Here is a 27,313-nt window from a genome sequence, read left to right as displayed (position 1 = left end):
TGAAGCTCACTGAGAAGATGCTTAGGCAGGCTGTGTGCAGGCCACGAGCTCAGTCGCCTCTCCCCTCTCCTTGCACGCTTGATTCTTAGTAAATAAGTCTTTTCACTGCTGTCAAAATGAGGGAGTGAGAAGTGTCTCTCCTTCTGCTAAGAATGTCAGTCATACAGAGTCCGGGGCAGCCTTCCTCTCTAGCGCCACCTGCAGGCGCCCAGTCCATCTCAGCGTCTTCCCCAGGTCTGTGCCTGGCTCCTAACGGACCCTTAAATTGTGATGAGGCTTTGCCTCTGAAGCAGCTCTCTTCCTCACAAACGGCAGGGGCCACCCTGGTGACCCTCAGTCCAGCTTCCTCCTGCCTTGACACACACACACACACACACACACACACACACACACACACACACACACACACACACACGTGGTCTGTCCCAGGATGTCTTGAGGGTCCACCATATAAAGCATCTTTTTCCCACAGCTCTGGGAATTGTCAGCCACAAGGGGCAAGAGTCTCAGTCAGCTTCAATTTGTTCCACGTGACTATCCTCGGAACTCACCGGTGGTCCAGTAAATCCCGGAGGACCGACAGGTCCCTGGAGTCCTGGCAACCCTGGTGAGCCCTGTGATTGGATGAGAAGAGAAAGGATTACCTACTGCAGGCCCCCCAGGGAGTGACTCCAGGGAAGAAGCAGCAAGGCGCTTACCGGCGCCCCAGGGATACCAGGAAATCCTCTCTCTCCTTTCAGCAGGGTCCCAGGAACATGGCCGAGAATTTCACCGGGATCTCCCTAGGGGACACAAGAAGGAGAGAAGATGCAAAGTAAGAATAGATGTGTATACAAAATTGAAACCCGCTCAATGGCGGGGGCGGGGGGAGGGGGGGCTCGACTGGCCTCAAGCTGGGACTTAGAATGGGAGGTTGAGGGGTGGGGACACAGGGCAGTTTTGGAGGTTGATCCTCAAGCACCATCCAGTTTGGATTTTGTTTGTTTGTTTGTTTGTTTGTTTGTTTGTTTGTTTGTTTGTTCTTTCAGCTCTTCTTATTTCTTCCACTGGCCCAGAGCTCACCAAGGCTGACTGGCCAATGAACTACCTCAGCGGTCTGTGGCAGAATCACACCCTGAATACCTCACATGGCTCATGGTGTGATGGGAGATATACACACAAGGCTCTGAAACCTAGGTGTCTCTGTGATTTACACAGCCTTTCACAGAACCAAGTTTAGGACATTTGTTTCTGGTGTTTTCAACCGATTTCTTATGAGGAACCCAAGGGGATTAAACCAAAATTAAATTTATTTAAACATACCTTCATTCCTGGTAACCCCGGTGGTCCCTAGAAAAAGAAATTTAGCTGTAAGTTTCGCTTCTCCAAAAATATCAACAGTAGTAATGTATGAGCCCCCAAAACAGTGAGAGGGGGATAGACAGAGAAAATCTGATTTAAATGATCTTATACTCACAGGATTCCCGCTGAATCCAGGCAAGCCAGGAGGACCGAGTGGCCCTCTCTCTCCCTGGGAAAGATGGAAAAATGTCACACACAAATGCACCCCAACACTTCACCGCCCATCATTGTCCCCACCCACCAGAGAAACTGTAGTGGTGTCAGCATGTGTGGTCTGTCATAAGCAAGACCCTAAATGCCACTTCACTGAGGGAGCACCTCACTCCCCAGCAAGATTCACAGAGATAAGGACTCGGAGTGGCAGGTTCTATTTGGTAATTAATTCCAGGTAAAAAATATCTCTAAAAGAACAACTTTAGGCTAAAGCATACAAGTAGAAAGGAACTGTTATCTTTCCCACATATTTAATGTGAAAAGCTGCATTTTCCCTGTCAAAGAAAGCAGGCTTCCAGATAAGGAATGTCCCCGTGACTGGTCCTGTGTAAAGCTAGAAGCACATGCCCAAGGGAGGGGAGAGTCTAAGTTTACCTTTGTACCATTGCATCCTGGGATACCTGGGGGACCTGGAGGACCATCCTGGCCAGGAATACCCTGCAATCAATCAAATGAAGAAGTCAGCAAAACAGGAACTCATCAGGTGGTAAGACACTTCATGAATTGATACAATTTTGTATACATACAGGAAGTCCGGGATTCCCAGGGTAGCCAGCTGCTCCAGGGGGTCCCTGCAAAGACAGAACAAAAGCCTTTCAGCCTACTACAGGGAACCTTATGTCTCTCTCCATCCTCGCAGTTCAAGGAGCTCAGAACACCAGCGCTGAGCAGAGAGCATTCTGGGAAGGAAGCACTGAGACTCAGCTCAGTAGGATAAACTCAGAAGTATTTGTCGTGAGAGTCCCTTCTAATTCCTAAACAGTCAAGTATGGTCAACTATATCCAGAGAGTGATGATAATGTTTCTCTCTGCCCCATGAGCCCATGTGGAATGCCAAGGAGTCTCCATTGACACCAGTGCCCCGCCCCTTAACACTGCAAGACAGTGTTGTATGTTTCTGTATTTGATAAGCCTCCGTGAGCATCTTTGGGCTTTCTAGAAAGGATGAAGCAGAGAGGAAAGAGCTTGGCTCTGAAAATGTCTCCTCACTGTCGATGGTACTTTTAAGGGACCGTTCAAAACGAGTAAAAGGGAGTAAGCAAACTCAACAGCAAGAGCTCTGCCTGCGTACAGCACCAGCCCACAGGTTAGAGGACTGATGGCTCACGGCAGTGAGGAGAGGCAGAGGGAAGGCACAGAGGAAAGAACGGAGACAGTCTCGGGGGGTAAAGGCTGCACCCCACAGCCCTAGGGTGAAGGCTACACCCCACCCACTCTGGATGCCTTAGTCCTCCATCAGGGTCACTAGACCCTGTACTTACTCGTGTCCCTTTCGTTCCAGGAAGTCCAGGTTCTCCAGCATCACCCTATAACAGAACAGAGATGCGGTGAGCAGGTCACTGTCACAAGACAGGCGCCATCTGCAATGCACCCTCCCTGCATTCCCGCCAAACTTACCTTTTGTCCTGGTGGTCCATGTGGCCCCTCAGGTCCTTGCATCCCAGGAAATCCAATGACACCTTGTAACCCTGGAAAGCCTCTCTCTCCCTGCAGGACAGCACACAGGTCAGTCAAGGGTGAGGAAAAGGATCAGCTGTGACAGGCGGTTTGGGGTGTTAACTTGACCAAGAAGAGAGTCCAAAACTCTAGCAGAGCATGACTCCTGGGTGTGCCTGCTGCAACGTGTTGTGCCAAGGACAGCCTCTCCATCGGTGGGCAGGCTGAGGGAGACCTGCCTCTGAGTGACATAGGCTGGAACGTCAGACGGCGGAAGTGCTAACAGAACCATAACAAAGCAGAGGGCAAGTCTAGCTGCCTTCCAGGCTGATACTGATCTTTGGTCCTTACATCACAAGTTCAGATCCCTGATCTTCAGACTCACAGATTTTTGCCAGCAGTCACAGGTTCTCAGGCTTCCAGCCCTGGATTCCTTAAGTGACCAGCTTTCAGGAGTCATGTGGTACAATTCCTCACTTCTCACCTACCTACCAATCCATCCGTCCACCCATCTATCCATCCATCCATGTACCCATCCACCCACCCATCTGTCCACACATCCACCCACCTGGGTACACACACACTCGACTGGCCACAAACCCACTCACCTATCCACCTGTCTGCACATCCACCAAACACCCACCTGGCCACACACCTACCCACCTGGCCACACACCTACCCACCTGGCCACACACCCACCCACCTGGCCACACACCCACCCACCTGGCCACACACCTACCCACCTGGCCACACACCCACCCACCTGGCCACACACCTACCCACCTGGCCACACACCTACCCACCTGGCCACATACCCACCCACCTGGCCACACACCTACCCACCTGGCCACACACCCACCCACCTGGCCCTACACACACCCACCTGGCCACACACGCATCCACCTATCTCCCCTCCTATATCTATCCATTCACACACCCACATGCCCATCTACTCATCCATCTACACATACATCCAACATGCCATCCACCATCCCATGCATGCATTCGTTTATCTACCAACCCATCCATCTGCTCATCCTATTGTCTGTTCTGCCAAAGGAAACATAAAGCTTTCTAAGTCCCGCCCAGCACTGTAAGAGCACACAATGGGTGTCTGAGAATGGAGAACGAAGCCTTCTCCAGGTGTCCCACATTGGGTTCCTAATGTTTATCGCCTGACCCATGGCTTGTATATACTAGGAGCTATATAATACATAAAGTCTATAAAATAAAAAATTTACTTGTTTTATGTCATTGAGTTGATTATAATTTTACCCAGTCACTGGCACCTTTTTGTTCCCAACAGATGACATTCTGAGCAGCCCATCGGTGTCTCTCTTTTTAGACCCTGGGAGTACTGACAAGCAGAGTCACAGCTCTGATCTCAGCACACAAATGATCACTAGTTAATAGTGAGCTTGTACCATTCTCCTTTTCAACAGTAATTTTTTTTTCTCAAAGAAAAGATCAAAGTGTACTGGTGGCCTCTGCCCCAAATCAGAAAAGAAACAAGAAACATGATTTTTAAAATAATAAATATAATTCATGGTATAAATGTTTGATGGGGGCTGTAATACACTGGGAGAGAACAAAGAGCAGAGAAAGCTGAGAGAGAGAGAGAATGTGCTGTTCTGGACCTCAGGCCGACCTCCCAAAGATGAATGCAAAAGGAATACAGGCAGAGACAAGAGGAATCAGAATGCTAGGCAATGTGGGCTGGAGAAAGGCTGGGGAGCAGGGACTGGATGTCAGACCATGTGGTCAAGATTGAACAGAAAGTAAAAAGATGTCAGTGAGGTGGGGACACACAGGAAGGAGACGCCAACCTTGGAAACTAGAAATATTGTGTATCCTGTGGCAGCAAAAGGGAGCTAAGGGTCTGGTGGAGTGACGTTTTAGAAACTGGCATATTTAAATTATCAACACACACATGTGCACATGCACGCACACACACACACACACATGCACACACACATACACACACATATATATACACACACACCACACATACACACACATGCATATGCACACATACACACTCACACACGCATGCACATGCACACATACACACGCATATACATACACACACACACACACACACACACACACGCGCGCACACGCATTTCACCTTTACTGTGTAGGGAACATGCTACAGCTCACTTCAAAGCATGAGATGCTTTGGAGCAGGCCGTCAGGATTGCTTAAGACTCCAGGGTTTTCTCTACGCTCCACTGGTCAAAGGAAAACGACCTGGTTAGGATCCTATTTACCACTCCCCACCCCTCAAGTAGCATTTCACGTGCCACGAGTTGCTTCAAAGGTCTCCACCATCACACCACCAAAACGGAAGCACTTCCAAAGCCATGCCTCCCTCCAGACGGTTCAGCTGCTGCAGGGCCTCACCAATCCTGGCTTTCCTGGGTCTTTTTCATTGGTGCTTCAGTCAGAGTCTAAATATTGCATGTGAATATGCAAGGAGCAATGTTCCAAACCTCAAAAGGAGAGTGGACATGGTAAACTCCTACACCCCTGAGGCAACAGCAATGAAACCTACTTGGGGGAGCGAATTCATTCACACTCTTGGCCCTCGTGAAGTTTGACGTGGACGCTGGGTCTTTCTCCCAGATGCCCAGTGAGCCCTGAGGAAGGAGATCCCCACCAAGTCTTGTCGTAGTGCAGAGTGAAATAGACACATTCACCCTTGGCCTATCACGGTGGTGGTAATGTGGAACTGCGGGAACTGCTTACAGCAAAAGCGCTGTCAGGGAGGGTTTTCAGATGTAGAAAAAGGGCCACTCAAAATAGACTATAACCGAACTCTGAACAGATGGCCACCCGAAAATAATTTTAAAAAAAATAAAATAAAATAAAAATTGAATTGCAAATCATCAAATAACCCAACCTGAGCTGGGGAGGGTGCTCGAGAGCAACATCGCTGGAGAACTTTCTAGCATGTCTGTGTGGGTATTTTTAGCACTTAATTGATATTGGCAGTATCTCAGAAGACCAGCAGAGATAAGGTTTTTTATTTCCCATTTTAATCATGGAACGAACGCGGCGGGGACGGGAGCCAGATGACCTGATTCCTACCAGATTTTCACTGACTCAGCTCTGAACCAGAATTAGAAATGAAGTCAGCCCACCCCCAGGTCCCTTCCTTATCTAGGTCACTAGAGCAAGTTGGTTCCCAGTAGCATATTAAACGAATCCACAGCATGGCGTCAGTACAGAAAGCTCAACGCATCCTGAGCTGACTGGTCACACGTCACCGGTGACCCCTCACACTCCTGGGAACAGAAAGGAGAAATCTGAATTCCCAGACCCTCCTTCACCACAAGAACACATTCTTCCCCAAACGTCCACAGAGGGCTTAAGCAATCACATCTCCCAAGAGTTTTGCAATCAAGTGGCTGAGGGAAATGACTCCTCCTTTCACAAGCTTTCTGCTAGTCCCCCCCCCCTTTTTTTTTAATTTTCCCATTTTGTTTCCTAGTAAAGACTGCACGTTCATAATCGGTTACCCAGTGCCCTCTCTAATACTACCATGAGAACAGAAGCAGAACGGACAGAAGGGACAAGCACTCATGAAACTGGACAGTGAGTTAACACATGGCCCACACTGTGCTGGAACCAAAGGGCTCCATCCTGCTTCTAGCAGCTGAGGAAGAGAGAAGAGCAGAGGCCGGACATGCTGTGCAATGCACAGGCCATCCGTGCCAGGAGTTTCCACACCAGATGTGGCAGCTGCAGTGGGCACTGTTCCAGCTATGACCACCCTTAAGCTCAAGGCCAAGTGAAGAGTGGGGGAGGAGGATCCTTCTTGTCATCCAGTTCCCACAGTGTGCCACAGGCACTGAGGAGAGCGTGGCCACAACTGACCACCACAACCATGGCTTCTCACCACAGTGGTGAGCAGCAATGAGGACAAGGACCTGAGGGTATAGCTCAGTAGCAGACCATTTGCCTAGCAGGTGGATCCCTGCATTCTGATCCCAGAAATGGAGGAAGGGATGGAGAGCCAGAAAGAGAAGTTTGTAAAATATTACACACAAAAAGTCGATACTTTGTGGCATCATTCTTATGAGAAATCACGTCAGTCAGAGACAATGAGAGAGACGGAAACAGAGACAGAGAGACAGAGGGAAGGAGGGACAGAGGGACGGGGGAGGGAGGAAGAGAGAGAGGAAGAGGGGGAGGGAGAAAGAGAGAGGGAGGAAGAGAGGGAGGGAGAGGGAGGGAAGGAGAAAGAGAGAGGGAGGAGGGAGAGGGAGGGAGAGGGAGGGAGGAAGGAAGAGGGTGAGGGAGATGGAGGGAGGGAGGGAGGAAGGGAGGAGGAGTCTGTAGGTTTTCAGCGCTAAACAATAGATAACTGAAGAGATAGAGATGTTGGTCACCCTGATCTGACCTGACTGGCACACCAAAGGTAGATGTCAAATGACCCCACTTTGCCTAATAAGTATGCATCAATAATAATAATTAAAAAGCTCATCATCTCTAGCCCCTAAAGTCATTTTAACTATATATGGACTTCTAAAATTCGTTCAGTATCTATAAAAAACAAACCTGTATACAGCAAGGAAACCATCAGGGTTATGTTCTCCAGTGAAGCTCAGAACGTGTGGAAGGAGAACAAAATGCCCTTGTTTATGAAGACAACGGGAGGCAGGCAGCAGAGTGATCTCGGGGCTGACACCAGCCATTCCAAATTAGGCTTGAAATAGAGTTTCATGCTGAAGGAACTTAAAATGTTTGCTTACCATATTATCTACAGCAAGCACATAAAGATCCCGTAAAAATGTGGAAAGAAAGGGCTCCTTTGTAATACCCAATCATCTCCCTGTCTCTTACAGCACTGTGAAAGGAGCTTAAGATTCAGCTCCCTCGAGTCTCAGTCAGAGGAGGCAACTAGAGCTCGTGAGGTTGAAATAGTAGGGAATTTCTAAATTCAAGGCATAATTACCAAGTACAAAAATTAAAGGGGACATAAAGTGTATCTAAAGTAAGTTGTCAACCAAAGTCCTCTTATCAAAAGCAACCATGATGGCCAGGAGGGTGACTCTGTAATCCTAGCACTTGGGAAGCTGAGGCAGGAGGATGGATTCTAGTTTGAGTCTAGCCTGGGCTACACAGTGAGTTTATTCTGAATGATGAGTTAAAATTCTGTCTCTACAGTATTTATCTGAGGGGCTGGAGAGATGGCTCAGTTGTTCAGAGGACACAAGTTTGGTTCTCAGAATCAACATGGGAGCCCACAACTAGCTGTACCTTGAATTTCAGGAGACTAGATGCTCTGTCCTGGCTTCTGTGGACATGGGCACACATTCAGTGTACATACGTGGGCACAGGCAAAACATACTTCTATATAAAATAGAACTAGAAGAATCCTTTTTAAATTTTAGCATGTATTAAATCATGCTGAAATTTAGCCTAAAATTTTAAATAGCTGTTTTGATCACCCACGTGGATCCCTTGTTTCAATCAAGCTTCCACTGTTTTTAAACAATAGGATCATGGATCTTCAAGGGAACCACAACACAAGCAAAAATGTTTGCTCACACCTGTAACAAAACTTGGGAAGGAGGATCACCGTGGGTTTCCATAGATAACACAGGGAAGCGTATGAGCAAACACACTGAAGCATGTGATCCACCCTCTACGCCTTCTTTGAAGAAGTTATTCCATTAGCATTTGGCACGCATCAACACCAGACACAGGAGTCTGCGATAACCAACACCTCAATACACCCCACACAAGGAGCAATCTGCAGAAGTCGGAAAGTCTCAGGCAGAATAGAGCCCAGGTCCCTGGCATAAGCCCTTGAGGCCCCATTAGCACCTGGCTGATGCCTCTGCCTCAAACTAAACACCAACAGGAAAATCTCTGTCCTGGACATGATCCTGAGGCAGCTGTGTCCCGCTGTCATCTGGTTCCCTGAGATGTCACTTCCCAAGCAAGGCTGAACATAACTGAGTGATAAAAGTCCTGACTTTTTGTCCATCGCTCCCAGTGCATGTGGTTACTGGGAAGCGATTTGGGATGCTGGGTCATGGTCGATGCGGGGACCATGATCTATGGGGGACAGCGGTCAATGGGGGACCGTGGCACTTAGCCAAAATTCCACAAGTTCAATCCCTTGAGCCTAGCCAAACAGGCATCTGCAGGACCATATCCGGAATGTGATACTGCTGGGAAAGTTGTAGGCAGGCTGCAATCTGTGTCACCGGGTCATGGAAAAGCTCCCCGTGACAGGGCCCCTCTGGGAGCTCCCTGCATGCCTTCTGCTTGACACTGTAGTGCTGCAAGGAGAGGGGACAGGACCCACAGGGCAAGACAAGGCAAGGGCTTCTTTAGTCAGGGTAGCACTTCAGTTCCGTTTCCCCCATAGTCTGTGAATTTCTCAATGAATTGAATGTAGCACAGGAGAAGGTTTCACTGAGCTGCAGTAAGTGTCAGTTCTACCATTCCAAGTTCATACATTGATACAAAGTTAACTGTGAGACTAGGTGTAGCAAAGGGTAGAGAGGAGACACAGTAAATAGGTAGAGCTACAAAAAAAACTGCAGAAATGTTCTAGTATATAAAAATCCAATTTTCCTCATCGTCACTTGAGGAAAAAAATTAAAATACTTTCTGGAGAGCTGACATTCACTCTACACAAGAATAAGTGAGAGCAGTAAATACCCTCTTATCAAGGACGACTCAAGACTTGCCCCATGAAGCTATCCAACAGCAAATGTGACTTCACTGACTGGGGGGGAAGCAAGTGGCAGAATGGAGCGCCGGCAAGTCACTGGCAGGAAAAAAAAGCGATTTCCAAGTCCTCCACGGAGATGCAGACATCTCACACTAGTTGGAAAACAGTCCTTTGTGATATCTTTCAGTTTCTGTTCTAAGTCCCTCTCTGGAGCATGCAGGTTTTTATATCAGAAAGTAAGAGCTGTGCCAGCCTCCTGTCTCTATGCTCACCAGGTGTTATGGGCACTTTCTTACTCTTGGCCTTCATCCAGAAGCTCATGCAAACCACCGGACCATCTCACACCTTCGGAGTATCTCTGCTCAGCCTTACGATCTGAGCTACACATTTGTTGTAAGGCCCCATTTGTTCTATGGCTTCTCTTGCCCCATTCCCTCTTGGCCCCCTGACAGGTAGTTTCAGGAAGCTCTACCTTCTGGGAAGTGCCATCCCCCTTGGATACACAAGAGGACCCCAGCCAGATGTCCCCTCCCTGGAGAAGAATTGTAGTCACAGGAGACTTGGGAACTGTGGTCTCTCACGGACAGCTGGTCCTTGGTGTCTCTTAGTCTGGCCACCAGGGGGAGCACTGGGACTACATGTGTTGGGCAGATCCTCTAGGCTGTTACTGTAGCAGAAATGTATCAAACAGGTGTGATGGCAAGATCTGAAATCCCTGTACTCAAAAGGCAGAGGCAGGAGGATGAGGAGTTCAAGGTCAGCCTGGGCAACGTGGGACCCTGGATCACCTCTGCATATATGTATGCTGTGTGTGTGTCAGTGTGTGTGTGTATGTGTGTGTGTGTGTGTGTGTGTGTATGTCAGTGTGTGTGTGTGTATATGCGTGTGTCAGTGTGTGTGTGTGCACACGTGCGCATGTGTGTGTATGTGCGTGTGTGCATGCGTGTGTGTGCACATTCAACTGAGGACAACAGAGAGAAATAAGCTTGACAAAGGTCTGAGATAGCATTGTCTAGGGAAAAGCTTGAACTGGAATTGAGAATTTATGAAATTAAGTATGAAATGGATAGCCTAAATGTTGGCTATGAAGCGGCCAGGGGCTTTGACTGTTGAAACAATATGAACTGTGAAATCTTCTGGTTTTATTAGTGAATTCTGACTATACTGAATGAAGACAGCCACCCCTCCTAGTCCCCACTCTTTCGTCCCCTCCCTCCTGCTGGTCCCTTTCACTTGCATTGTGGTCCGTTCCAATTGGGCTTTCACATCTACTTTGCAAACTAACACCCGGTTTGTTAAATGTCTGCATGAGAATAGCACACGACACAGGAAGAAATTAAATCCAGCAAACAGGCACAAATAGGACAAGAGGGGGTTCTTGAGTCCACAATGGTGGCTCACCGCACTCCCAGCAAAACATGTTCAAAGGTTTGCCTTTGGCTCCCTTCCCTGGGTTATAGAAAACGTGTGCCTTAAGGTAACTCCATCCACTCTCCTGCATTTGCCAACTGTAAAGTGTGTGCAGTGGTAGTGGTGGTGATGGGGGGAGGATGGTAGTGGTGGGGATATTGGTAATAGAAGTGGGGGAAGATGGGGGGGACAGGGGATGAGAGGGATGATGGTGGTGGTGGTAGTGGTGGTGGATATGGTGGTGGGATGGTGGGGGGATGGTTGGGGGGTGGTGATGGTGGTGATGAAGATGGTGGTGAAGATGGTGGGGGGGTGGAGATGGTGGGGGGTGTGGTGGGGGATGGGGAGATGGTGGTGATTGTGGTGGTGGTGGCAGTGGTGGTAGAGGAGGAGGAGGAGATGGTGGGGGGGAATGGTGGGGAGTGATGGCGGGGGATGGGGGGTGGGGGATGGTGATGGTTGTGGTGGGGGGGGCGATGGCAGTGGGGTCTATCCATCATCAATAGCTTCCAGCAGGTGGTAACATGAACCACCATGCTAGCAGCTTATCGGCAAGAGCACTCATGAAGCTCAGAGTCATTAATACAACCTCTCTCTCCTCCTCCCTTACAGACTTAAGCACAGAAGCCAGCACCCAAGACAACAGAACTGCTACAAGTTCAAGGCCAACCAGAGCTGTACCATGAGCTGCAGGCCAACCTAGGCTAGGAAGTGTTGGGGGGGGGGGGGATGAGTGAGTAAGTTAATATCTGACCAAATAACTAAGTGTTCTTTTAAAACAGGAAAGCTCAGGCCTGCAAGGTGCTCCTGACAGGTTGGGAACTTCCCTAGCTGTGGCCCTGGATGACTCTGTATCTCGGGCACAGAGAGAGTCAAGGTTGAATGAGGTTACTGAAGTTAAGAACTTATATGCACAGAACTAACAAGACCCAGGGATCACAGAGCACCCCGATGCAGTAGCTGTTGCCTTCTGCTTGCTTTGCTCATCCTGATTTGTAGAAGCCATCCCAGCTCTTCACCTGACACAGCTCCCTTCCACATGGGCAGGGAATAGCATCAGGTGCTAGGCCAAGTTCACCACACCCCACACAGGAAGTCATTCTGGGCACACCAGGCCACACAGCAAGGAAGCCCCCACAGCGTAGACAGTGAAGTGGTGCTGCACAGGACTGGCCTGCCATGGTTCAGACATGCAGGTTAGTGTCCCCTTAACCCTCAGTCCAGGGGACACTCAAGTATCCCATCTCTGTGACTTGACCTGTTGGTGTCTTTTGTTACTAACCCCACCAGGATACTTTTCTTTTAATGAAGGCTGTCCTTGGAGCATGAGGTAGACTTTAGAGGAGTGCTGGACATGCTCCTGGCCCGGATAACATAAGATGATGGTCTCAGGCTGCACAAATCTGCCGTGATGTTCCTTGGTGCTGACAATATGGCTGCCCCTCATTTTCCAAGTTTCAGGAAAATGATCAAAATTTTGTGCTCTGGATTAATGTGGAGTTTGGGGAGGGGCTGAGACTTTAGAATATAGATAATGGGTAATAAGACTACACAGGGGTTGGCTCTCTTCTGAGTTCAGAGAGAAAAGAAATAAATTGTTTGCCCGTAAAGATAAGTTTTCTTATTGTCTTCATGATCTCTGAATCAACAGTTTAAAGAGCCATTCTCTTCATTAATGGGAAGTTTGAAAAGTACCCTCTGTTCCTAAGAAGCCCTTGGAGGGTGAAGATGTTATTAACTTGAGAGTGTGTGTGGGTGTGGCGGGACCTTAAACGAAACCAGGACAGATAAATGTCAGGAAATGCCACAGTCTGGCCATGGACTATTTTTTTTTTGGTCTGTGGTAACAAAAATATGAACAATAGAAATGAAGAACTCAGACAGGCCAGGCTTGGTCCACGCACCCCGTAACCCTAGCACTCAGAATGGGGGGTCCAGAGTTCAAGGATACAGGAAACTGTCTCAAATAAAGGGGGGTAAGGAAGGGAGGAGGGAAGGAAGGAGGAGGGATGGAGGGAGGAAGGGAGAAGGGAGTGGGGAAAGGGTCTGACTTAGTTTCCCTCATTACTTGCTCTAATGGGGAAAGAACTTCCACAGGAACCAGAAGAGTCTGGTCTTGGCTCTAATACCAACCATTTGGATTCACCAAAAGTCCATTTTCCAGTGAGTAAATAGGCAACAGTGGTCTGAGGGTCAACTCTGATCAAGGATCGGTTACTTCCTGTTAGTAGGGCCACCGTACACCAAGGCATCCTCTAATGAGGTCTCAGGACTCTTGAAGCCCACACATGTCTGATGCCATCAACACTCAGTGTCCATCCTTAACTTCCCTTCCCCACCAAGCTATTAGGCAATTATCAGCACTGGGCCCGTCTCCCCTGGGATCCAGCGTAGTTTTTAAACCCCACTAACCACATAAAGGGCTTCACCGAAAGGTAAAAAATGAGACCCTGTCCATTAATACAGGGTAGCCTTGGCCGACCTTGGGAATTCACAGAGACCAACTTGGTGACCACGGGAAGCCACTATCTAATGGACCCTAGCCAGAACACAGAAGGATTTTAGTCTGTTTTCACTAAATATCACAGCTCCTTCACAGTACAACCACCCAATCAAAGAAACAAAGCAAGAAGCTGAGCTGCTGTATCATTTTGCTTGGGATCAAAAAAAAAAAATCTTGATTTAGTCTAAGTGCAGAGGAAGATGGCAGAACGCATCAGAAAATGGCTGCGCCAGGAAGGGCCTCGGTGTCTGAACGGTTTTCCTCAGCTGGCCGTTTCGGTGCAGCTCAAACCGGACACACATGTTTTTAGAAGCTGAAGTGAGGCATTCTTGAAGCCAGGCTGCAATCCAATTATTCAAACCATCTTCATAATAATAACTTAGATTTACTCTTTATGCCATTACTGGGGCCTATTTTATAGAGGTTTGTAAAATCATGCTGAATTTATAGTATCATTTCCTGCTTTTATGCTCTTAATTGCTTAATACTGATATAGATTAAAATGATAAGTTCCTTGGCTCAGAACCAAGAAGTGGAGACAAATTTCATTACAGTTTGCTAATTACAAGGCAGCAACTTTCCCACGAAACAGAGTATAGGAGGTACAGTGTAAAAACACAACATTCTCCCATGTAATTTGCTATTTTAACAATAACAACAACAGCAAGAGATTAGAGGGCAGATGACCAAGTACAGCTGTGTGAGAGACGGCGAGGGAAGGGACAGAAGCTGGCACTGAGGCTTGCCAGCACAGTGCCCACTCCAAGGCTCCGAGGTCTGAAAGAAATGATGAAGCTGAGGAGACTCATAGGCCAAGCACGCAAAGGACTCCCCGTGTCTCCCAGGTATACAGCTGTTCACTCTGGAAATCCTGAGCTCACACACAGAATTCCAGGCCAACAGAGGCCTGTCCCTCCTCCACGGGGTCCTTAGAGATCCCACAGCTACAGCCGGGCCTAGAGAATGGAAGAACTGGCCCACCCTGTCTTCCAATGGCTACTTTATAAATTATGTGAAGAAGAGCCTCGCTGTAATAACTTCAGGAGCAAAACGCTGGACAGAGTACAAAGTGTCCCTGTCCCTGTACAAACAAATGCCCTTAGTCAGCCCAATTTAACCTGCACTGGGTGCTCACGTTGCTTGAAACAATGGAAGATATGCACAATACGGTCTGAGATACACACTGTCTAGAAGGCTGGGTCCTGTCTAGGCACCAGCACTGGCTAACTCTGTCTGTCTGTCTGTCTGTCTGTCTGTCTGTCTCTAGTCTGTCTATCTTTCTATGTCTATCTCTATATCTATCTCTATCTCTCAAAATCTACCTACCTGCCTGCCTGTCTGCCTGTCTGTTTGTCCATCTATCTGTCTATCTATCTGCCTATTTATCTATCTGTCTGTCTGTCTGTCTATCTACCTATCTCTGTATATTTATCTACCTGTCTGTCTGTCTATCTACCTATCTCTGTATATTTATCTGTCTGTCTGTCTGTCTATCTACCTACCTATCTCTATCTATCTGTCTGTCTGTCATCTGTCTGTGTGTCTCCCCCACCCTTTCTCTATCTGGGCCATTGAGACAGTTGTGTCCTAGAGAAGGCAAGAGCACAGTCCCAGGCTGGGATAAACAAGTGAAAGATACACACTGGGCAGAGAACATGCATCCACAGAATCCACAGAAAGGAAGTAGTTATGCTCAGTCTTGGGTCCGTGAGCTAGAACCCACACCCTCCTCTTCAGTTCCTGGTCCTTATCTAACAGTAAAATCAAAGATCCCTCTGACAATCAGAAAAGCCATTAGAGGAAGTCAGGCTAGATTTAAATAGTTCCTTTTAATCATAGCAGCCACTTCCCATGTCCAAGGAAAAATATTTGGGAGATAAAACATGGAGACCTAAGCAGATTGGGAAATAGAAAACAGGACAGCTCTCCTGTCAGGCATCACATGAGCCAGAGAGGAGAAAAACCCATGGGCACCAGCGTCTCAGATGTTTCACTTCAGCGCTTGCTAGAGAAATGAGGAATGGAGGTGCTCTGCTAAATTCTGCTGAATCACGGGGCTCTTTTCCCAGAACACAATCACTGGAAAAGCATTTGACCCCGAGGAAATGTCTACTTAAAAATGTCACCATCACGGCTGACCTCAAATCAGCTCAGCGTCCTGCAAGCCACCACATTCCAGCTCCTGCCGATAAAACACCAGCAGGTCGGAGTCTTTGACACTGCCGGAAGACACAACGTCAGACGTCTCTCCTGCAAGCATCGCCTCGAAGGAATGTATCAGACAGAGAGGACCACAGAAACAGCTGCATGAACAGCTGCCCTGCGCTGTCCACCTGAGGGGACAGGTGCAGTAAGGACAGGCGTGTCCTCCTCTCCAGGTGAACTTCACATCTGAACCCAGGACTCACGTGTTGAGCGCTAGTCCCCAGGTGGTGGTATGAAGAAGGGGAAGGGCAAACATTGGAAGGTGATGTGGTCAAGAAGGAGTCAGCAGAACCTAGGGAGCTCATGGTCTCTCCCAGCCTGAGGACACCAAGGGAACACCTGTCTGTGAAGGAAGTGGGCTACAATCAGACAAGGAGTTCATGAAGTCAGACTTCCTGCCTCCAGGAAGTCACTTAATCTGGGGTGTTTTGTTACAACAGTATCTTAACTGGAATAAGACAAAGAAAACCATCCTGATGCTGTATGTAAAATATCCAAGTCCCTGGCCCCCTTTTCTGATATGCACATCCCAGAATCAATTTGTATCTCTGCCTCACGGGTCTGGAGCTCACCCTAGATCAGGTAAGACTGAGCTGTGAGCAGACAACGTGGGGAGAGAACACTGAGAAGGGACTAGTAACTCAGGGAGGAACGTGAGAGAATTCCATAAAGAGAGGCAAAGAGATGCTCTGGGGCCCAGAAACCAAGCCTTGGCTCAACCTCACCTCAGGCCCAGCTGTTATCATCAGGCTTTGGAATCATCAGGATGGTTGCTCCTCAATAGAGACAAGCAATTGACAACCCATGAAAAAGAAAAAAATGTTACTTTAACCTCAATCAGAGGTTACAATGTTACGATTAGCTCAGCTGCAAGTCCCCTCAACTGTATTTTGCTTCTGCCCTGAGAGGCAAGATGCTCAATTAACTGCCCCTCATTGTCTCTGGGAAAAATGAGTAGCCCCTTTCTAAGGCAGGATGGGGAGGCCAGGAAGAAGGAGGCCAGGAAGGAGGCTGGGAGAAAGGAGGCTGGGAGGAGGGAGGCCGGAAGGAAGGTGCCCTTGCAGAACCAGGCTGAGGGGACACAGTCTACACTAGTCTGTTCCCAACATTGTGTGTGGTCCAGGAATGGACAGTGTGGCCCTCTCCACCAAGGACCTCTGAGCAAGGCACCAAGCCCCTGGGGCTCCAAACCCTTATCAGCGGGAGGCAGAGTGGAGAGGGAGCACACCCGAATCACCCACAGGGATGAATCACGATTGTTTATAAGATTCCTCAGGCCGGCAGGAAGGGTTCTGGAGAAAATATCTGGCATTCTGGGTAAGAACACAGTCAGGGATAAGAGTCTTTGGGGCCCTTCTTTTCCCCCATAAAAATGAGCATCTGATTAGATCAGAGTACCACAGCAAGCTTTCGAACAAACTCCCATAACGAAAATGTACCCTTGTCCATTGAGGGTAAACTTGGGGTGCCTTAAGGGAGGAAAGTTCAGAGGCCACTCAACTGCAGCCCAGCGTGCTGCTGCTCAGGGTCACCCAGTGCTCAGCGTGCGGCATCTCTGTACTGTTGCCACATTGCTGCTCCGAGGACCCACTGTGCTTACGTGGTAAGGGCTGCCTGCCTGACTAACCACTACCAAAGCCTTCCAGTGCCTTGGGAGCACAGAAACTCCACACAGGGGAGAGGGACAGAGCGCTGAAGTGCTTAGAAACCTTCTAGCTCAGGGGGTTTCCTGTGGCCATGTAATCTCTTTGTCGAATTTCCAGAGGAAACCTTCCCCAAACTAAACCTGGAGCTGGGTAATTTAGACCCTGGAATTCACAGCCACCTAAAGAGCCATGAACCTCTCACCCAGAGCCACAAGCTGACCTCTAGATGTGAAATGCTTCAGCAGGACACTGGACAAGCCTTTGCGATCCCAGGAAGTACCTGGGAGAGTCCCAGCTAGCAGCCACGTCTGAAAGTACCCTTCCTCTATTAGCAGATGGGTCTATGGGCAGGATGAACAGGGGACCCCACCAAGGGACCCAATGCCCCAGTGGTTTCATCGCAGTGCCTTAGAGATCACCCCTCAAGCACCACCTTCTCTCACCAGAACCCCACGGGAAGAAACTGAGTGGATTTAACATGAAGCCAAGTGATGGTTCTCAACCTGCGGGTCATGACCAGTTAGTCCGATGACCCTTTCACAGGGGTGGCATATCAGATATTTATATTATGATTCATAACATAGCATAATTGCAGCTATAAGTATCAATGGGATGATGTATGGTTGGGGGTCACCACCACACAAGAAACTGCATTAAAGGGTCACAGCGCTAGGAAGGGCTAGGAAGGTAGAGAAGCATGGCATATTACCATTATGGAAACTGTCTAATTAGCCAGGAGGTATGCTAAACTATAGGCAGACACGGAGCTGAGCTGTACCTTTGACCTCATAATGGGTTTGCCAAATGGGAAAACTACAACAAAGAGGGGACACTTCCCCAAAGCTGTCTGGAACGCTCGTTAACTCTAATTCTCCCTTTGTTTAACTGCCTGCCCACCATGCTCCAATCACTTCACAAGGAAGGACCCAGGGCTCTGTTAATGTCATCTGAGGGTGTAGCCCCCCGATGCCCACCCTCCATCTTCATTATCAGCCTGACTGCTGCCTGGAAGTGTATGCTGTGTACTCCTGACAACTGCGGAATCCAGAGGCAAAGGTCTCACTTGTCAGGGCTTACGGTAAGTCTTTGATCTCTGATTAAAACACACGACCTCCTTTTGTCCCCTTCAAAAGTTCTTCTCCTGCCAGCCAATGTCACATTGAGTTCACTGCTACAAGAAGAAAATACTGTAATGCTGGCCATGTAGAATGAAGACAAGAACTGCCGATGCCTGCCTCACGGATGCAGTGTATGTAGTCTCATAGAAAGAAGACAAGAACTGCCGATGCCTGCCTCACGGATGCAGTGTATGTAGTCTCATAGAAAGAAGACAAGAACTGCCGATGCCTGCCTCACCGATGCAAGTGCAGACTCAATGCCAGGCTGACAAAGCCGCAGGATGGGACCCTACTGTGGACTGGCTGAATTCTATGGCCAATCTTCCAGGAAAATCCACTTCCAATTAAAGCTGAACGTTCCAGATCTAGGACTATGTATCATACCCAGGGCCACGGACTTCTTAGCCAGAGCCGTGAGCCAACCCCTGGACCTGATTTCAAGGCACTAAATTCCCTACTGTTGTTTCTGAACATGGGAACCAAACCCATTTCCTATGTTCCAAGCTGTGCTAGAGGAACTACATTCCAAACAGCTGCAAGCGGAGAGCGGTGGGGAGTTACCCCGGAGTCTACCGGCTTCGGAAGCACACAGCCAAGGGGCACGTGGAGTTAATGTTGGGATCCAGGCAGGTGAATGTGAGCTGTGGCAGAGGCAGCTCCAGGTCCCTTAAAGGGTACTGATACACCAGGGAGACATAGCAGGACACAGCGTGCAGACCAAGACACGCCCACGTGGTCATGGATCCCTCTTAGTGGCTTCCCCGTGGCAGACTATGAACATGTCCCGGGATTCTGACGATTCTTATAAAAAAAAAAATCCTCTTAAAAATTCTATCCAAAAAAAATTAAAAAAAAAAAAGACAAAAGTAGGTGACTGTGAGAATCCAAGTCGATTCTCACGACTGGGGAGCCAGGGGATGATTCATGCGCACTGTGAGGAAATGGGAAATTGGAACATCTGGAAAAAATCTTGGCATGACAAGACACCAGATAGACATGGAAAAGGACGAGTGTGTTGGCCCATATCACCCACCGAACGGAAGAGAGCATCCCCAGAGCCTCCAGACAAACATGCATGGCCCAGAGAGCTGCAGCCAGACCCAACAGAGCCCTGCGTTCTCAGAAACGCAGTAACATTTCATACAGAACACCCTGTGGCGAGACCTGACTAAGGGCTGCTGGCAAGGAAGGGGGGGTGGGGTGGCCTGGGCAGAACTTGGAAGGAAATGCACTACAGGAAAAGTGGTTAGCGTCAGAACACCGCGTGTTTGGGAACGTTGGGACACCGGGTACAGGAGTCTGGTCCTCCTGGAAGCCACAGGGTGGTGATTTTGGAAATGGGCAACAAAATAAGAGGTGGGCTAGAGGTGGGTGGTTAATGCTTTTCTGGAAGGCCTCCCAAGCGTAGCTCACACTTTCTCCGGCAGAAACAACAAAGCCCGCCCAGCTCTGCTGTGACTGACAGGCTGGGGGCTGCAGGCTGGCTGGTCACTTCCTCTCTGTCAGGACAGAGGAGTATGGGTCTGCACTCTGTGAACATGTGGTGAGTCGAGCCAGCACGCAAACGTTCCTCATATTTATCTCGACTCTGAAAAAACACTGTCCCCACCTCCCTGTCAGGTGTGCCCTGCGTTTAGCTTCCTGAGTGGAATTTGGTGTTGCACACTAGCTCTGGGAACATGCTCATCTGAGCAACTAGCCTGAAAGGCTTGATGAGTGGCCACTAAAAGGCCACTCATCGAGAGATGGAGGAACCCACACCAGAGTCGAGGGCAGCAAACAAAAGCACCTGTCAAGTGTGAGGTGTGAGGAAGCCCTGTTGTGCCACACCCAGAGGGTTCCTTGGGGGATAATTGATGGGAAAGGATTCCGAGCCACCTGTGGCAAAAAAAAATGTGTGTGCAGGTTTTCGCCTGTTTCCCAAACACGGTGCCTTCACAATCTACCCAAACCAAAGGACAGGCACTGGCATCCTGAAGGCAGCCGAGGACTGCATTTAGGGAAACTTAACAGAATACCACTCACTGTCTCTCCAGACTTTTCAGAACCCTGACAAACAGCAAGACGTGCCTTCAGGCTCAAAAATGCTAGGGACGGCCTTAGAGACTCTTGGGGGACACACTAACCTTTGCCTAGTAAGAAAGTCTTTTACTATCTCAGGGTGAGCAGTGGTGTTTCTCTTGTGCGGTATGATTTTTAAATCCCTCGTATGGGGAAAATGAGAAAGCAGATCTCCTTTTCAAACACCCTAGATTCCACTAACCAAAACTCTTTGAAGTATCTTCCCAGAGAAGGTATTTTAAAAACTTACATATTCTTATGAATAACCTGCTGTTCATTCAAACCGGTTAACCGGCTCAACATCCCAAAGAATCTTCACAAGAGTGTGCTATGTGTGAAGAAAATGCATTTTCTGGGGAGAAATAGGCTACCTCGTAACGTTTAAATAATATACTTGGTTAAGCTTAATTTATGGAAAATAAATTTACAATTTTCTACTTAACTCATAACAATATCATCTTGTCCTGTTGTCCTAAAGGGCCTCAACTTAAACAATTACACAGAGACATAGAAGAATGGCAAGGAATAAAAAGGGAGCCACTAACTCATACATGAAGCAAAATATACTTAAAAAAAAAAAAACACCGTGCTTGTACATTTGTATTTCACAATAAAATCATGAGTACGGTGTTTTCTACTTTAAAAAAAAGACAATGAAATGAATGCATTTATAAATGGAAGATTACTGAATTCTCCAGTAAAGCACAATCCTTGCCTTGGGAGAGAATGTCACCTCAGACCTAATGATGACTAAGAAAGCGGTCTGTGTTTGTGATGCAGAGAGGGTAAAGTCCTGCATCTTAAAAGTGATGTTATGGCCTAAGGCATCTTTAGTGATCATCACAGCATAGCCCAAAAATGACTAGAATGCAAGCCATGAAGCTCTCAGAATCAGGGAATTTCCGGTTCTGAGACAGGAGGCATGGCCCCGCAGAGATGAGGGACGGGCAGCGTAATGCAACACTTAGATTTGAAAGGATGGAAAATTCCACCTCTCTTCTTGGGTTTGGCCATGATGAGCGCTCCTTGAAGATAGGGCTTAGCTCCTACTTAGCACGTCTTTGACGCGAGATACAACCCTATGCTCTGAGCAACTAGAAATGGCCAAACACAAGTCAACCAATCACACTCCCACAGATAGACAGGTAAGCCCACCCGAGCTCTTAAAAGCCCGCAGAATGTGTAGGGACAGCCACAGTGGGTGGAAGAAGCTAGTGTCCCTGGTCTTAGACTTGGGTCCTCACTACATATTTGATAAGGCCACATTTGCTACCACAGCAAGCCAAGGAGGTACCATGCCTAGTAAGCGATGAAGACTCACTGGCTTTAACCGGAACTATGAATTTCTTCAAAGGCCACCTGGGTGCCAGTGTTTCCTATGGGAATGCTCACTGAGAGGGAGGTGTATGCATCTCTTGGTATACCCCTAAACCGATACCCTTGATGGAAGGACAGGCCTTTCCTGAGACTGACTAGCTGCTAGTAATCCAGGTAGGGCTCTCACAATCTACCTCAAGGAGGAGGAACTGCAACACAGGGCCCACCTGTCCAGCTCCCTGTCACGGCGTGGTTCCCTGCGGTCTGTTTGCCTAACAGTCCGACAGCCTCATTCACTCTTTGAAAACAAGACCTGGAAGGACTGCCTACAACCGGAGGGGAACATACTGAGTTCTTGGGGATCCTCCAGACACAGTTACAACCACTATTGGTTTAGAGGGCAGCATAGATCTTGTAGATGTTCAACAACCTGACATTACGAATGAAACCTAGCAGGGCTCCTACCAGCAGCTGCTAAGAGTGAGTGAATCCAGTTGTTCTTCATTCTCTACCCCAAGACATATTTAGCTATAGCTAGAAACATCTCTATTCATCACAGTAGGGCAGTGCACTTCACAAACTGAGTGTGTAGACACCAGGGAGGCTGCAAGACATTCCCCGATGCACACAAACCTCCAGGGGGAAAAAATTATCACACTCAAGTAAAGAACCCGCACTAGCTGTTTTCCTCCACGGTAAGGTAAGCATCATGGTAACGCCTTTAAAAAGGTGTTCGTCACCATGCGTGATCTGGTGTAGACATGGAAAACTAAGCTCCCTCCTTTTCTTTTCCACTCTGACACACTGAAGCCTAGCTCTAGTGTCTGTGGGCGATCGTTGTCTGTGTGAAGATATCTGTTAACTCGAACAGGGGACCTGGGCAACTGTGAAACATCTCTGGGGCCTCAGCAGCTGGTCAAGCCACAAGCCAGTCATCTACCCAAAAAGGGGGAAAGCTCTCCTGTGAATGCTTGCCTCTGACACTGCACCAAATGCTTCCCAGATTTTCAAGCTAGAGACAGAAGGATGGATTCCAGACTGGCCCTATCTCCAACCCTGTCAGACATCTGATACCACATGCATGTTAGACAGAGAGACAGCAGTGTGAGGGAGCACTCCATGCGATGACCTTATCTCTGTGGTACAGACCAAGCGTGTGGAGAGGGGTCATGAATCACAGGCAGTATAATGAGTAGCGACAGGGCAATGTGTTTCCTCCCACATCTTTGGCAAGGGTCTGGGTAACCGCTGGGTTAAAGCGTTCTATGAAGATTCGAGATACTTAGTTAATACTCTCTGTGCAGCCAGGACTGCGGGAAGGCCTTTTGCATGAATCACTAAGGCAGGAAGACTAAACTTTGCTAGTATAGTGTTTGTCAAAAGGACATGGGCAGTTTCCACTGATGAAGGAACATAAATTAACATGTTTTCCCACATATGTGTGGACACCAGAGTCTAGCCTATATCCAAATAGGTCTGGTGTAAGAACACAGGGTGGCCCTGATCCTACTTCACCAGGGAAGCTGTCCTATCCTGCTCCAGACCAGTTGTAGTTTACATAAATGAGGACTGCCATGGCCAGGGGTTGAGAAAGGCTTCTTAAACAAGTCCTAGTCCAGCAATGCACAAATGCCAAACTTTCATGCATAAAGCTGATGCCAGGGGCTGACTGCCTTTACCATCCCAAGGGCTAGCAGAAGGAATCTTTAACAAGCAAAAGCATCCAGGTCCTATCATTTAAGACAGCATTCGCACAGATCCACTGGGAGAACACAAAGCCATTATATGCAAGGCCAATCAGTTATCTGATTTGAGTATGACATGGTCTTCAAGGCAGGGACAGTGCAGACATTAGCAATACAGAATGATCACTGAGAGTCAAAGGTGTGTCTGTCATTGTCATTGATTGTTTGATGATAGCACTCAGATCTATCTGCAACTCAAGAGCCCAACACAGCACAAAGCCATGTGGCAATCCACCTCAGATCCTCCAGTGTCCACAGAAGGGACTGGGCACTGTAACACTGTCCCTGTTCCTTGGGGACTTTAGAAAGCATGCATCAGAAACTGATCACAACCTCTGTCTGGCTTCAACGTTCTCTCCCACTTAGGTGGCGGTTGCTCTCTCTGAGTTATGTGTTGCCCCTGTCCTATTTCTAAGAACAACAAGCCCAGATGAATTTTAAGGTGTGGGCAATCTAAAATATCAGGAAAAGTAAAATGAAAAGGTCCTTGGGAAGGGAAGACATTCCTGTGTCATTCGGGAGTCCTGGCTTCAAAGCTCAGACTTCCACAGTGTGGTCTGAGGGATGATGGGAAGGGAATGTTTGGGGCAGATATAATCAAGCTATATAATATACATGTGTGGAATTAAATGGTATAATCATATTTAAAAATAAAAGGAGAGTTTGGCCCACCAAAAAGCAAGAAAAATACCTTTTCCTGGATCCACGATTCTTAAACAAGAAGGAAGAGAACTTGTTCAGACAGTTGTTGTTTTAAATTTGAGAAACAAGTGCTCATCTTTATGAATACATCTAGGCAAGTATGTAAAAGATGAAAGCTTGTTTTAAAAATATGAATTTGAGCAGAAAGCCTTCAAAGCCTAAAGGAATTTTTTTTCTTGCAAAAAAGTACACTGACTTTAGTGCTCATCCATCGATTCCGAAAAGCACCACTGAGTCAAAAGATAGCATACCAGCTCACTCACTCCCCTACGGTGAACGTGAGAAGGCTCTCTAGACTTCCCACACCAAGTGTCACTGATTACGGTGATCCCTGAAGAACTCCTGTTACAGTGACAACGTTGCCCAGAACAGTGTTAAACACTTTGCTTCCCTTGGGCTGCTCTGGGCAAACTGTTAAAGCAGGAAGGAGGTTGACCCCCAAGCTGCTGACTGTACAGTTAGGCTCATGATCTAGGGGACAGGGCAGTACTCAGACAGGATCACGAAGTGTGTGCTCTTACCTTTTGTCCCTTCACACCATGACAGTCACATTTTCCACAGCCAGAGCCACCACAATCACCCTGAAAGAAAGGAAGAAGAAAAAAGGTTAAACAGGAGACCATTTTCCAAGTGCTGTCAAGATTAGAATTGAGAGTCAGTGAGATGGGTCCGTGGATAAAAGCACTGGCCACCAACCCCAAGGACCCACGTGATGGAGGGAGAGACCCCATCCTCGTCAGCTGTCCTCTGACTGTCTCGTGTGCTGAGGCACAGGTACACACACACCTTCATCCATAATAAATAAATGAATGTAATGTCTAAAAAGATTTGAATTATGACATCAGCATCTTCATCCGCAGAACCAGAACTTGTAGGTGAATAATACGAGTCACACATTTCATAGAGAAATCCCTGGGACCTAGGGCATGCAGCCTTGGACTCGGTAATCCGTGTCACAAAACTGGCTGTCCTTTGTCTGTTGGAAACAGGCTCACTTGAGTATTGTGTGAACGGTGCGGCAAGTCAAACAGAAGGCCCAGCTCTGACTTAAGGGTTTCACACCTAAGATCACGAGAGAACCAGGGCTCCATGAGAGGGGCTTTGCTTGTGTTGCCAGAGACTTAGAGCTCTGCAAAAGACTAGAGAAAGAACCAGGGAATGCGCTGACTTTCAGATCCGCGTGTTTACATTCAATGAAAGCTTGGATGTTCATTTAAAGAACGCTATTACAAGCCTCATGGGTTGTCTGCTAACCGGACATCAGCAAGAGCTTGAGAGGAACTTCTTCAAAATGGAGAGGTTTAACATACTATGCTAAGACAAGATTGAAATCTGGACTTTACACAGCTTCCAGTACGTAAAGTGGCCAAGAGAGTGAAAACAAACACAGAATGGATATGCATGCCACACTTCCCAAAGCGCTTGGCAGAATCCAAGTTTTAAGCTGTTATAGACAGTAATGTGGTGTTAATAGGGAAGCGAGGACACAGGGTGAACCGTTTAGCAAGCTTTATTAGAGATGCTGTGTCGGCTCAGAAATAAAATTTAGGCCCATATTCTGCTTCAGGTGGTATCGGTTCCTTCAAACTAAATGTGTGCTAATAATGGTCTCTGGCTCTCCAGAAGTCTGTTCTTTCAACAGCATCCTCGAGGCTGCATCACCATGGAGACGCTCTGCCCAAAACAACCCCATCTGGAGACACTTACGTTATGTTAGAGCCCAACAAGTGCCTCCAGGACGGTGAGCTGTTCTTAATTTTACATTTTGTAGATGGGGACACTTGACAGCTATCCACATAAAGCCCAGTGGTCAGATCTGCTCCTCTCTCTGACTCACAATCCAGACATTTCGGCCTGTGTTCTCATAGTCCTCCTGACATTTCAAACGTCAGGAGCCTCCCCTGTGCTGTGCCTACTTCTGAATGTGAATTCCAGTCACCACCAGGGCCACATCTCTAGCGTGAGCTGAAGAAGAACCTTCCAGAACACACAGAGGAAAACTCAGGGGGACTTCAGCAGACTTAAGCTGACCCAACTGTCCCCACCTCTGAGTACCTGGGCCCCGAGAAATTCAGGGTCGTGGGATACCCCCGTGCCTCTAACCACAACCTGACCTTGCCACAGACCTGTTTCAGACTGTTTTATCAAAAGTACCAGGGTGGGAAAGTTCACACTAAGAAAGGAGGTTACTAATTAATCAACCAGTGGCATGCTGCCCATTGCTGAGTCTGTCCCGGCCTCGGGATCATGGACACCAGAAGGTATGCAACTGACGTTCTCTCCTCGTTGGTGTCTACCATTCCCTATAGCTACTGCTTTGGAGCAAGGGCAGTTTAGCCCACTCGTTAGCTTCTGCAGGGCCCCACCCTTTCCCCCACTCATTTCACTCAGAGAAACTAGCCTGACAAGAGACTCCAGGAGCTGCAGCGTCTGTGTGAGAAGCGGCTCCCAATCACCCATATTTAGCAGAGACTCGACAACAGTCTCAGGTTGCCAGATTTTCTATCTGAAAGCCAAGGTCAGTTCGTTTGAAATATCACACTTGAAGAGAAGCTTAAAGACAGTTAGCTGAGGGTGGGATTTTCTGTCTGAAGCTCCTGCCATCTAAGAAGCTTGACTCCATTCGCCCTGAGGGAAGCCTTCTAATCAATTTCCCAGAGTTGTTCCTATGAATATCAGTGGATTCCATAAGCATGGGAGACACCCCAATCCCTGCTCTGAGCAGAGACAGTGAAAGCCAAGGCTTACAATACAGAAGCCCAGAGAGGCTGGTAACTAGTAGGCTTCTTGGCTGAGACCTACTCCAAGTCTTAAGAAACTCTTGACAGAATGCAGAACCAAAGAGATAGAGTAATCCTCCTCCCACAGCTTTTACACACACACACACACACACACACACACACACACACACACACACACAC

General features: G+C 48.0%; 1 protein-coding gene and 1 long non-coding RNA gene across 2 annotated transcripts in view; one reads left to right on the top strand and one right to left on the bottom strand.

The window, feature by feature from the left end:
• Window positions 1-27,313, bottom strand: part of Col4a1 (collagen type IV alpha 1 chain) — a 110,886-nt gene that overhangs the window by 44,055 nt on the left and 39,518 nt on the right. The window contains exons 2-10 of the mRNA NM_001135009.1: window positions 24,914-24,973; window positions 2,953-3,042; window positions 2,817-2,861; window positions 2,082-2,126; window positions 1,930-1,992; window positions 1,457-1,510; window positions 1,303-1,329; window positions 699-782; window positions 552-614 (exon numbers count right to left, since the gene is read on the bottom strand). Of these exons, the coding sequence (NP_001128481.1) occupies window positions 552-614; window positions 699-782; window positions 1,303-1,329; window positions 1,457-1,510; window positions 1,930-1,992; window positions 2,082-2,126; window positions 2,817-2,861; window positions 2,953-3,042; window positions 24,914-24,973 (531 nt within the window). The remainder of the gene's footprint in view (window positions 1-551; window positions 615-698; window positions 783-1,302; window positions 1,330-1,456; window positions 1,511-1,929; window positions 1,993-2,081; window positions 2,127-2,816; window positions 2,862-2,952; window positions 3,043-24,913; window positions 24,974-27,313) is intronic.
• Window positions 281-1,300, top strand: LOC134482537 (uncharacterized). Its single transcript, XR_010058773.1, has 2 exons — window positions 281-814; window positions 1,029-1,300. It is a non-coding gene; the product is annotated as an uncharacterized LOC134482537 (long non-coding RNA).

The sequence above is a fragment of the Rattus norvegicus genome, chromosome 16, assembly GCF_036323735.1.
Source record: "Rattus norvegicus strain BN/NHsdMcwi chromosome 16, GRCr8, whole genome shotgun sequence".
Lineage (NCBI taxonomy): Eukaryota > Metazoa > Chordata > Mammalia > Rodentia > Muridae > Rattus > Rattus norvegicus.
The sequence above is the reverse complement of the archived record's forward strand: the minus strand, read 5'-3'. Positions and strand labels throughout refer to the sequence as shown.